The 12,937-nt window shown below is 34.8% G+C and overlaps 1 protein-coding gene across 1 annotated transcript; it reads left to right on the forward strand.

The window, feature by feature from the left end:
* The first annotated feature begins 9,396 nt into the window (after positions 1-9,396).
* Positions 9,397-12,926, forward strand: LOC114186056 (spindle assembly checkpoint component). The gene is made up of 9 exons (XM_085673664.1): positions 9,397-9,523; positions 9,621-9,790; positions 9,999-10,061; positions 10,148-10,167; positions 10,260-10,304; positions 10,405-10,466; positions 11,369-11,505; positions 11,600-11,686; positions 12,165-12,926. The coding sequence occupies exons 1-9, from the start codon at positions 9,445-9,447 to the stop codon at positions 12,294-12,296; spliced, it is 795 nt and encodes a 264-aa protein (XP_085529790.1). The 5' UTR covers positions 9,397-9,444; the 3' UTR covers positions 12,297-12,926.
* Positions 12,927-12,937: the final 11 nt, after the last annotated feature.

Here is a 12,937-nt window from a genome sequence, read left to right on the forward strand (position 1 = left end):
GAAGGGGGTGCACGATTTCTCTTTTAGAAAACGTGTGGGGGCTGCACGATTTTCCTATTTTCGTAATTTTTAAAAAAATTGCCTATTTTCGTAATAACGGAGATGAATTTGCCTAGAAGTGAAAAGAAACCTCACACCTTAATATTATCCGTAGAATGCACATCCATGGCGCACCACCATTTTTTCAAACAATTAAATTTATTCAATAAAGGGACCACCAGTTCAACCATGATTTCAAATCCTATCTTGATGCATTAAAACTTCTCTCTCTTTTTTTTCGTAGCTTCTCCTTTTTCTTAGAGACGTGAGGAGGGGCAGTTTATTTTTCATCTCTGGCGAACTCATGTTGTAACCGTTCATCACGTTTCCCTTCTCTCTCCTGGGAACAAAAACACAGCAACCACCGCAATGCGCCTCCGCTGACCACCGTCCTCATTCGCACGACCACCACGCCCGTAACACCGACACTGTTAGTGGCGTCATCCTCTCTAGTGCCTTCTTCATGTCAGTGAGAAGGTTTTCACTGCTGCATAACCGGCGCCTCTCCTCGTCTTCCCTCTGGAACTCCTAATTGGAAGCCATGGAAAACTCATACCAGCTTGCTGTCGCATACAAAAAGTTGTGCAACCGAGCACGCCGCCACGACGACACCGAAAGCACCAATCACGCCAACGTGACATTGCTGCAAAAAACTGTCGCAGCCCACGCCTGAGCCGCACGTGATTCGCATATGTTGGACGCTGTCAAAGATCTGGTGGGCTTCTACCAGCAGATGAAACTGAGAGGGTTTGAAGGAAACACAATAAGGGTTTGAGGCAAGACGTCGCTGTTTATGCCTGTGGCCTCAGCGAGAGGTTTTGTTGTATTGGATTTGTGAATTGAGGAGGATAGGTTTGGTTGGGAATTGTCTTGGATTTGGGGTTTATTCCCCTTTCGCCACCACAGTAAACCCATGCTTTGATTTTGGCTTCTCTCTATGCTTGTGCTGTGTTATGTGCTGTGTTAGGCTTCTCTCTAGGCAAATTCATCTCCGTTATTACGAAAATAGGCAAATTTTTTAAAAATTACGAAAATAGGCAAATCGTGCAGCCCCCACACGTTTTCTAAAAGAGAAATCGTGCACCCCCTTCACGTTTTTCCCTTGAATCAGCGGTCAAATTGTCAAATGAAGAAATCGTGTAGGGGCCACACGTTTTTAAGTATGAAATCGTGCAGGGGTTAACGATTTCTATTGTAATCGATTAGTTTGACTAACCTAAGACCCTAGGACTCAAAATATGATTCAACCACACTCAAATGATGTTTAAAAACACTCTACAAATACTAATTCTATGAAAATGTGAAAATGGCCAAAAGTGAGGAATATAGCATAATATGCTCAAATTAGCTATTCTAGAATGGAAAAATGAACACTTTGACTAATGAAAAGTAACAAAATTCAAGTCACATCAACGATGAGGAGAAGCAATTACCAAAGCCGGAACATGCGAGACTTCTGAAGATTTTACTATAAGATTGACATCAGATATAACGAAAGTGTAAAACAGGGGTAATCTTGAAAAATGTGACATCAGCAGAAACTATATATCGTTGAAGTTGAGGAGAAAAACAATGATAGCCCTTTTAAATGCATGAGTAACCAAGGAAAATACTTTTGAGATATTTGGCAGAAAGTTTATCTTTACTTAGAGTAAGGTCATGGACAAAGCATGTTCAACCAAAGACACAAAGATAAATAGAGTAAAGATCTTGTTTAGGATATAAGAGAGTGGAAGGAACCTAATTATTAAGGAAATAAGAAGCAATGTGGTTGATCAAATAACATGTTATCAAAATGGCATCTCCCCATAATCGAATAGGAATATTGTGGTAAAGAAGAAGGGTATAGGAAACTTCAACGAAGTGTAATTCTTTCTTTCAGCGACACCATTTTGTTGTGGTGTGTGAAAGCAAGATGTTTGATGGAGGATACTATGTGAACTCAAAAAAGACCAAAATTAGGAAAACATATATTCATGAGCATTTTCAGTGCGTAAAATTTTAGTAGATGTGCCAAATTGATTTTGAATTTTAGTTGAGAAACCTTAAAATAAAATAAAAAAACATCAGAATGATTTTTCATCAAGAATAACCAAGTACATCGGGAGAAATCATCAATGAAAGTAATGAAGTAATAAAAACCCAAAGTAGAACAAATACAACTAGGACCCCAAATATCGGAGTGAACTACGACAAAAGGTGATGAAACACTTTATTAACTCAAGTACCATGGGTATGACGAGTGTGTTTACCTAAATGACAAGACTTGCATTGAAAAGATGAAATGTGTGAAAGATTGGGAAGCATGAGACTCATTTTGGTTGGACTAGGATGACCTAAGCGTTGACCACAATATCCATCATGACTTGAATGTGAGCTTTTGGAAGCCATGTGAAAAGTACCTGAAATGGGCTACAAAAGGGGCGCTTGTGTGTGTGATTAAAGGAGACAGAGGGTGCATCGACAAATGGGTTGTGTCGAAATAGTGAGCAAAATGTAGGTGGAGATAGGCGAGTGAGACAAATGCGCTAGGAGGAGACCGCACATTAGGACATGTATAGCAGCGTATCAGAACAACGAATGAAGCGTGATGGTTATTGGAGGAAGACGGTCCTGATCGCAGTGGGCACCAAAGGAAAAAGAAGCTCGGTGACAAAGCAAAGGGGCACACAGTAATTATGGGTATTGTTGACCCAAAAATTGTGTGTCTAATGCATACCACACAATATGTATTTATACTATTGAATAAAATCAATTACAATAAAGATACATAATAATTTGGAATCAATCATTCTAATTTCTAAGATTATGTAATAGTTGATTTTCCAGAAATATGTAGCATCTGATTATATGATAACAATGATTTAACTCTCGTTTCTTATGTTTTCCTATTTTTATGAAATTATTACTTCTATTAAAAACTAAAATTAAATAAAAAACATGCAAACTTAATTGTTAAAATCTTTAAAAAAAATTAAGTTTATCATTTTTTAATAGGTAAATAACTTTTCTGATAATTTAAATAATTTTAAGTAATATTTATTATATTTACAAAAAATAAAAGAATTCATATTGAAATTCGATTACTAAGAAACTAAAAAAACTAAATTTCAATTGATTTTCCAATAGCGTTAACAATGATTGAAATTCAAGTTCTTAAACTGAATTTTGACGAGTCCAGATTTTTTATTGAGTTTTGTGATGTTGTTCTCTATTGAGCACTAAAAATACACTATGTTGGTGCTGGCAAAAGTAGGAGACAGGCTTAAAGTTAAAACAAGATTTTGATGATGGCAAAGAATCTCAAAGCCAATTGGAAGACAATTTGAAGACAAGTGTTTTTATGTTTAAAGTTATCTTGTAAATAAGTTAAAGTAGCTTAAATAGACTTAAAATTAGTAGCATACTCTTAAAGCTTTTGGACTCTCTTATTTTTGTAAAATTCATTGTGATAATTGATTATCACTTAGGATAATCGATTATCTTAAGTTGTGCTAAAATTTTTCAAAAACTCACTAAAATAATCGATTATCTCCCTGGATAAGTGATTATTTGTTCAAACTTTTGTTTTTATAAATCGCACTGGAATAATTGATTATCATAAATGATAATCGATTATCCCTAGCAGTTTTAGACTTGACTTTTCAACTTCTTAACTCAAGTTTCAAATGGCTTTAAATAGAACTCAGTTTTTCATTTGTAAAACTACATTTTTGAGAGCCAAAGTTATAGTGATGTGTTTTCAAAGAGTTCTCTTAGCGTTCTTAAAAGAGCTTTGAAAAGCCTAGTGTGAGTAGATTGGGTGATAACTTTTCCTAAGGGGGGTTCTTGGGAGATTAGGTGTTGTTGTTAGGAAAGCTGGTTAAGTTCTCTGTGTGATTTAGAGAAAGTTTACTTTCATCTCTTGGGTCTTCAAGAGAGGTGTTTTCTTTTTCTTATTCTCTTTAATTTGATTGTACTTTGATCATTATAGTGATTAAGTTAATCTCTTTGTTTAAAGAGATTAACAACTGGACGTAGGATCTTTTAATCTAAACCAGTATAAATATATGTGTTGAATCTTCTTCCCTATCTCTTTAATTTATCTGTTGTTGCATTTCAAGGAACTAAGGATTTAATTTAAACAGTAAAATTTGGAAAAATTTTAAAAGTATTAATTTTATTAATAAATCAATTCACCCCCTCTTGGTTTTTGTCCATTAACAAATTATTTTACTGCTTCATTACAACAGTTGGTACTTTAAAAATATTTTTAATATATCTTAAAATTTTATAATTATTATCCATCAAAGTGTTTTAATGATGTAGCAAAAGAACATCACAAAAAACTCAGCAGGAAATCCAATTTCAATTTTGACTTACTATAGTAGAGTGTTGTATGTATATAATTGGAACGTGTCATCTCTCAAAATGTTTGGTGCAATCGTGCTACTTGGAAAAAATTTCATCTTTTCATATCTTTATTTGTATTGCTTTCTTGTACACAATTAGAGATGTTAAAATAGGTTTCAACCCGTGAGCCAATCCGGCTAACCATGGGTTTGAGCCAGGTTGGGTTGAGAAAAAAATCAGTTTTTTCAAAAGTAGGTTGAACTCAACCCGACTCACTTAACCCACGAGTTAAACGGGTTCAAGCCGGGTTGACTCACTTAACCTACCAACATTTTTTTACAATTTTTTTTAATAATTATTTACTATCCCTAATTATATAGGTTCAAAATTTCATATTTTTAAATGCTAGAATGTTGCTCAATAATATTTGAGTAGTTTGAATGTTTAATTAATTTGATTGTAAAGTTATATACGTTGATACTTTAATATTTAACTATACTTTTTATAGTAAATTACTCAATCAATTATCTTATAAAAAAAATTCTACATTAGCATGACAAAAATGTGTAGTTTTTTAATTTATATTTTGTTGAATAGCATAATAGAAAATGTGTAATATTAGTCATGTTTTCTTGAACTATATAGATACTTCATTGAAAATAATTCATCATATATTGGTGGTGAGCATGATGAAGATATTGGTTCTTGATTTTATTGTAATTGTCATCTCATGGATTGCTTAAAAAATTATTTAAATATATGAATACCTAAAAATAAATATATAAATACTTTTTTATGTGGATTGGTGAGCCAACCCACTTAACCCACCAACCCGTGGTGGGTTAAGTCGGGTTACAAATTTTTTGGCTCACCATAAAGTGAACCAGGTTAGGTTCACTCTTTTTCAACCCGGCTCGTGGTGAGCCGGTTAACTCACTTTAACATGTCTATACACAGTGCTATAATATAGTTGCCAAACTAAATGAGGTTATTTTTCAAAATACAGGTAGAAATAGGTTATTATTAGTGAACAAAAGCAAAGGTTTATAAGCTAATTTAAATCAAACATAAATTAGAATAAAATTTTTCTAAGAAAATATACCAAACCAATACTTTCACTAAAGTCTGGTCAATTAAAAATTCAATTCAAATAAATCTATTTACCTTACAAATCAGCCTACTTAAAGAACCGTAAATGAACATTTACTATTTTTCTTCTTATTTTAAATTTGCTACAATGGATTCAAACCTTTATAAGGCCCATTTTTTTCTACATTATGATATAAGGGCTTAACCTTGTCTATTGGGCCTAAGACTAGCCCATAGGTGTTAGTTTTGAAATGGTTGAAAAGCCAAGAAGGGGGGTTGAATTGGTTAGTTAAAAATTTAGGCTATCTTTGTAAGCTAAAAACAACCTTTAATTGAATCAAATAGATCACCAAGTTGGGATGCAAAAGGTGCTGGACAATATACTTTCAGTCGATCAAAAGTAGAGTTAACAGATTGATTTTACTAAACAGATTATGTTCTGGTATAATCAATCGATTGAAACAGGAAAATAGTCGACTGAAATACTGGGAAAAATGCAGAAATGCGAATTCAAGTTTTAAACCATAAACAATGCACAAGAATGATCAAGACAGGTTCTAAATGATTATGCAAACATGCTCAATGCTGCAGATGTCATGAAAACATGCAAGATCATGAAAAAGATTATTAAAGCACAAGTTCTTTGAACTTTAAAATGAAAATGCAAGAGAGAAAGGTTAGAGAAGACAGAAGACACGTGATTTTTATACTGGTTCACTCAAACCTGAGCTACATCCATTTTGTCAAGGCAACCTGAGCTTGACTTTGTACTATTTCAAAAGATTTACAAAATATCCACCCTTACACTTTCAAAATATGCAAAAACACCACAAAAGACTCTTGAATTATACAAGAATCACACCAGCACAGCAAGAACCCTCTTGCAGACCTGGAATACCACTAGGCACACACACAAAGCTTGAGAAAGATAAAACCTCAGTGGTAGCACAACCCAGCCTACCACAAACCACTTTCTCCAAGCTTCAAACCAAGCCAAAAGCTCCAAGAATTGATCCAAGATCAATCTTCAACAACTACAACACGTATGATCACGAAGGAGAGACTTTCCACAATTTCCAGAATAAAATCGTGCTCTAAAATGATCAACAGACCTCTCTTTCGAGAATCACAGCTTTTATAGTTAAACTGTTACGAAATTCAACAGGTTGATTTTCAAATCAATCGGTTGATTTCACTTTACTTAAGTGAAATCAATCGATTAAAAACCAAATCAACTGATTGAATTTGTTGTAGTTTAAGACTACTGCAGCTAACCTTTTAACCTGTTGAAAAACTATTCAATAGACTAAAAGAGACATTTTAACTTGTTGAAAAACCATTCAACAGATTAACAGACACACCTAAGACCAAAAACATCTAATTTATGCTATAAGGTATACAACATGAATTACAAACTTAAAATACACTTTCTAAATTATGTAACTACATGGAGAGTACACGTTCCAGCCTTGATCAACATAGATATCATCAAATCTCTTTTCCTTCATCAATGTAGGCTTCATTCCAATGATAATGGTTTCAAGATAGTTCAAAAGAGCTCCATTCAATCTTCATCAAATCTTTAAGAAGCAAATCACCTTGGCTTCTCATGTCAACAATAGGGTGCCCAAAGCCCCTTACCAGCCCTTGTCCAAAGGCAAGGGGACCTTTCATTCCAGCCCCAATTCACTTTTGTTGTCTCATTTTCTAGAAACGGACCAACTCCCTCCTCCCTCTTAGAACTACATATGTGAGCTCTGCTAGGGCACAATCGGAGCACCCACTATTTCACTCTAACATCTTTTCCAGATAAGTTGAACTTGAACTTTACCCCTTTCTTTCCATTCCAGTGTTTGGTGTTGAAACCTTATGCTAGCCTTTGTGCATCTGTTTTTCTAGTTTTCCTGCACTGGTTGGAGTTACAGTACTCCTCTCTTCACCTAGGACTGTTATGCTTACGTTTTAGCTCCACTCCAACTAAGGGAAGCTAGGGTTTTCAAGTTTTGTAGCATATTGCTTGTTTTGTTTGTGATTCGTGTTTCAAATGCCTAATTGATGTTGTGCTTACATAAAACTGAGCTAGATGTACCTTGGACTGTATTTTTGGATGTTGCTCGCGTGAAAATAGGAGAGACCTACTAAGCTCGCCTAGGCAAGTGTGTTTTACGCCCAAATGACAAGCTCTCGCCTAAGGGAGGAGCTCTCGCTTAAGCGAAAATAGCAGTAGCTCGCTCCCTCCCCTGTCTCGAGTTGTCGCCTGAGCGAAGGTCTCTCGCTTGAGCGAGAGCAATCTCACCCGAGCGAGATGGGCTAGCTTGAGCGAGAAATCGAAGTGCCCTTTGTTTGAAATCTCGCCCAGGTAAGAGCTATTAGCTTAAGCGAGGGATTTCTCTTGCCTGAGCGGAAGCTGTTAGCTTGAGCGAGGTTGACAAGAATATGCTTGAAGGCATGTATGCTTCCATGTTTTCAGTTGTTGGTTGCATGATTTGTTTGGATTACCCTATTTAAAGCATGAAGTGGGTGCATATGCATGTATTATATTATTTATGGACTGGAATTGATGAGCTTGGTATGAATAAGTGCATGAATCATGATTGGTTGATTGGTTGGATATTGGCATGAGATTGTTATGCTTGATGAATCTATGGTTGGTTGGTGAGACATGGCTACGGTATGAGATTGATGTAATTCCATGAAACTCTTGGTGAGATTTCATGGTGGTGTTAGATGTGATGGACGTAATTCCATGAACCTCTTGGTGAGATCTCATGGTGGTGCCATATGTGATGGACGTAATTCCATGAACCTCTTGGCAAGGTTTCATGGTGGTGTCGTAGTGTATATGATTAGGTAAGCATTCAAGTAAGGATTGCATCCTGAAACTCTAAAGAGGCAATTAGTCTCACGTAGAGCAGACTGACTCTAATGGTGAGAGTAGTAGGAGGCCCTAGTCTTTGGCAGAATAATGGACTTAGATGTTTGAAGGCTAACATTGTGCGTAGTAGGGTGAAACACATTGGCAATGGCTCTACAGAGCAGTAGAGGCCACCACAAGTGCAAACATCTAGTGAATCCGACCGATTATATGTATCCGGATAAATTAAGTCTTAGAGTCTTGCTTGTTTGCTATCACATGCTTGGATGATTGATGTGTACTTACTTTTAAATTGCATGCTAAATTGTATGATAAAGATCTTTTTACTCTAGCTTACCCTCTTGCTTGTGTCTGTCTTCTTGTGTGGTTTTTCCTTTTTGCAATGATCACCAATCCTTGGTCTGAGCAGATATGGGAACCCCTGGTGATCGCAGTGATCATGGAAATGTTGCAGCGTAGTGGCCATGCGTTGATGTTGAGCTCATGTTTGGAGGACCTCTATTATATTGTAATCCCTTGCTTATGAGCAAGCTTGTAGGCATCTGTTGAACCTTTTATGTTTTGTTCCTGACATTGTGCAGTACCTTTATCTCCTTTGGTCTATTTGGAATATTTGGATGACTGTGGAATCCTTTATACTTTAAACCTCGTGTTCTTTAGATATTATAAAATATGCGATGTTTTATTTAATTAGATTTATCTATTAAATAGGAGGTTACAACCTCACTTTTTTTAATGTGTTAATAATATTTGAGTACATAAAGTGTCATGCTTAACACGTATAAATTTTTCTTATTCAAAGGTTTTGTTGCAAAAGTTATTTTAAAATATATTGCAAAATAGTATCATTAATTGTCCGGTTAAACCTTAAAAAAATGTAAACAAATAGCACTTGATTCTCATAAAGCCTAACATACTTTATTTTCATCTCTATTTTGATTTTAAATTATCACAAAATATACCCTTAAACAAACTTATTGGCCAACCTTGAGAAAAAAAAAAAATCTATTACTATTAAATAGGTCAAATTTAGTTCAGTCTCTCGTCTATTTACAAATAAATAGAATTGAGAAGCGTTTAAATTTGGTTTACGGAAGGTTCGGTAGAAAATGGCGGGAAGGGGAAGCGATTCGCAGAAACAACTGTTCAGCCTGATCCGCAATTTCGCCGCTGAGAAATCTCAAGGAGGTATTTCTGTCGCTTCGTTTTCAATTTCTCCATTTGACAGAAGAACAATGACGATGTGCATTTGATTCTATTGTGTGTTTGAAATTGAATGGCGAAGAACGAAGAGTGGTGACTCTGAGAAAGCAAATCGCTAAGCTCTCATCGGAACTGAGCGTGGCCTATGAGGAGCTGGAAAAGGCCAAGCGCTGCAAAGAAATGGTCGAACAGGATCTTAAAGGCTTCGAAGTTCAATTGATGTTGAGTGAAGCTTCGAATCAAACGCTAGAGGTTACTTAATGCTTAATCTGCCTGTTTAAACAAATTTTCTATAACAATTTTAGGACAAAAAATTGCGATGAGTTTTTCCTAGGTTAAAATTAACTTTTACGTTCTTATTTTTCTCTGTGAACTTCTTCTAGAGAAATTTATCAAATCAGAAAGTTTTTTCTCATCTATTCTCTTACTTTCTTTTAATAGAGTTCAGTTGAACATGCAGGCAAGGGTATCTTTAATTCAAGACCAGATCTCTGCCGTTGGATCTGATTCGGAAACTCTCAAGGTAACTCATTCGCGCCGTTCTAATGGATTTCAATTTGTTGCTCTATAACTTGTCACTGACTTTTTGTTTGTATGTTGTATGATCAGTGTGAAGAAGCAGCTTTGCGGTAAGACGTCGCCATTCTCGTGTTCTTTTCACCATTTTCCAAGTTAAATTGTTTTCTCAGTTGACCTACAAATCTTCCATGTGTGTTTGCAGAGAGCAATTCTTCCACAACATGCTTCATATGAATGGCAAGATAAGGTTGTTCGCGTTAATAAAAATATGGTGCATTAGTGAAATTTACCATTCATAATGGAAACAACTTTACCACATACAATTACTTATCCCTCACTAAATGCAGGAAATTCCAAGAAAGCATCATTACTTGCGACATTGATCCAGTAGATTGCACTGCTTCTAGAGGTACTGATATTCTTTTCACCGTTATAGTTTATGCTTTATATGTAAAGATACAAGTCATAAACACAGAGCTGCAGAATTCTTTGTTGTAGTCTTTCTAGTATGAGACTATAGTTTTTACTTAGTTTCTGTTCCTTGTCACAAAGTGCTCTTGTCATGTTTGGAAAAGAACCAAATTGTATTCTTTAGTACTCATATTGGTGACCTCAAGCAGTAGTCTCGTTTGTAAATCATTTTAATTCAGCAAACTTCTCTCGTCCAAAATTTCTGCCGATAGTTATTACTATCTTTCAATACAGAAGATATGGATATACTAAACATGAAATAAGATTTTATTCCACTCATTAAATTTTAATGAGCATATCAGGTAATATTGGCAACACAAATTGATATATATATATATATATATATATATATATATATATATATATATATATATATATATATATATATGCACACACACACGTTTGTGTGTGTATGCATTTATTTTTTATTCTGATTTTAGTGAGGATTTCTTCAAGCATTCACTTGTCTTTGTCTACTTTCGAGTTGTATCAGAACTGTTTGATCTTTGGCGGTTTCAAATTTTATTCCTGCCATCTAGTAAAGGGAAAAGTCAGTAACAATCTCCTGCCTGCCCATACTGGTAGTGGCCTCACCATAAATTTTATTCATGCACGCCTGCAATTTTCATCACATGTACGTCACACTTCCCCCTCCTAGTTTCCAATAATATCATTGATGATCCTGTTCCTCCCACTGGTAGCTTCTGGATCTGCGGTAGACATCCTCATTTCTTTGTTCTTTACCTTTAAATTTTAACGTAGTGTATTCTTATACAATTAAGCTTTTCTAGATAAAGACTTTTGCCTGGAAACTCAGGATGCAGTTTGATATTGTTTTAGATGAATCACAAGTAATAATGAAAGAGAATGACGCTGAAGTTTCTTTATGTGACCTCGAAAGTACACTGTCAGAGGTGATATCTCAAATTGCTAAAGAAAATGAGGAATACCAAGAAGAACAAAAAAATTATAAGAACGTAAGTTAAGAATCAAATACTAGAATGTCTTGTTTCCTTTGCTATCATTATTTTCTTAGATTTACCTCTTTCTCACGTTAAGGAGAACCTGCAGGTTCAGCAGCAATTGATTGATTGTGAAAGAAAGGTGTCTGTAATGGGCATGATAGTCATGGAAACAAAAGAATTGCAGGATCTGACCATATATCCTTACAAATATTCAGTTGTTTCAATAGGTTTGGCAATCTCTTCTTCATATGTTATGCAACCTAAAATCTTAAAATTAACTAACTGATAGAGTATAATCGCTATCCATCAATATGAAGGTGATGTAATGTTGTGAGTTTGTTTCATTGTCATGAAAGCACTACTTTGACGACGCACGATTGCACATGACGTCGGTCATTTTAATGGGAATGTTTCATTATCATATAAGTTAGAATGCTCCGTCAATAAAATCTTTTTCATCGTTTTTCATGTTGAGTTGTAGCCTAGAAACTATAGGAGGCAAATTTGAGTGATGCAACAGTGTAACTAACCAAAATCCAGCTGATCACTATCAAGATTTGCCGTTCTGTAAATCTCATAAAACATAAAATAGAATCGTAAATTTTATTGCCAAAAATACTGTGCATCCCTCTTATTATTGGATCATTTGTGTTATGTACTTAACTGGAAACAAGCAGTCTTCTAAATTGGAAGGGGCATACAGTTCACTTGGTGATGAGCTACAAGTGAGATGTATATGTCCGAGTTGTCGTGTGGACAATTTGGATTCTTTCAGTGAAATTCTGGCAAATATGGAGAGATGATATTTTGTAAGTAATCATCTACTTCACAATCAAACATTTAAAATGTTGCTAATATCTCATTGGAGTGATAGAGGAGCTGAACTCTGTGTGGTTTAAATTCGGATAAACCTTTCATTCTTAAGATAAATGACGACTTATTCCTGTCAAAATAGCATGCAGAACAACTTGTAATGCATTATACTAATTTTTCTCTTATATCTGCCTCTCGTTCTGTGTTACTACTGATCAATAATATATGTCAAATTTGTAATTTCTATGTTGTATGATGAGTTGGAATATGATTTTATTTAAAATTAAACCTAATTTTCCAGATTTCAAATAAATAATTCAAACTTGTGCATTCAATTTTTTTTTTTGATTATTTTAAATGTTTGAGCATTCAATATTTTTACATGATACAGTGCAAGTTTCAAAAGCACGATTCATTTCAAATTTGTTAGCACCTTACAAGCAAGTGATCCATCACATTTTCTTTTTACAATTTTAATTTGTATATATTATATTAAATAGTATAAAACAAAAACAAAAGTCATAATAAACTTAGTAAAATATTTGACAGATAGGAACGGCTACAGATATCTTCCCTACCTAGCCAAAGCGAATATTCATGATTAAAATTGGGAGACATATTAAGATGGATA

The sequence above is a fragment of the Vigna unguiculata genome, chromosome 5 (assembly GCF_037176805.1).
Source record: "Vigna unguiculata cultivar grain cowpea cultivar isolate G323 ecotype 2 chromosome 5, ASM3717680v1, whole genome shotgun sequence".
NCBI lineage: Eukaryota > Viridiplantae > Streptophyta > Magnoliopsida > Fabales > Fabaceae > Vigna > Vigna unguiculata.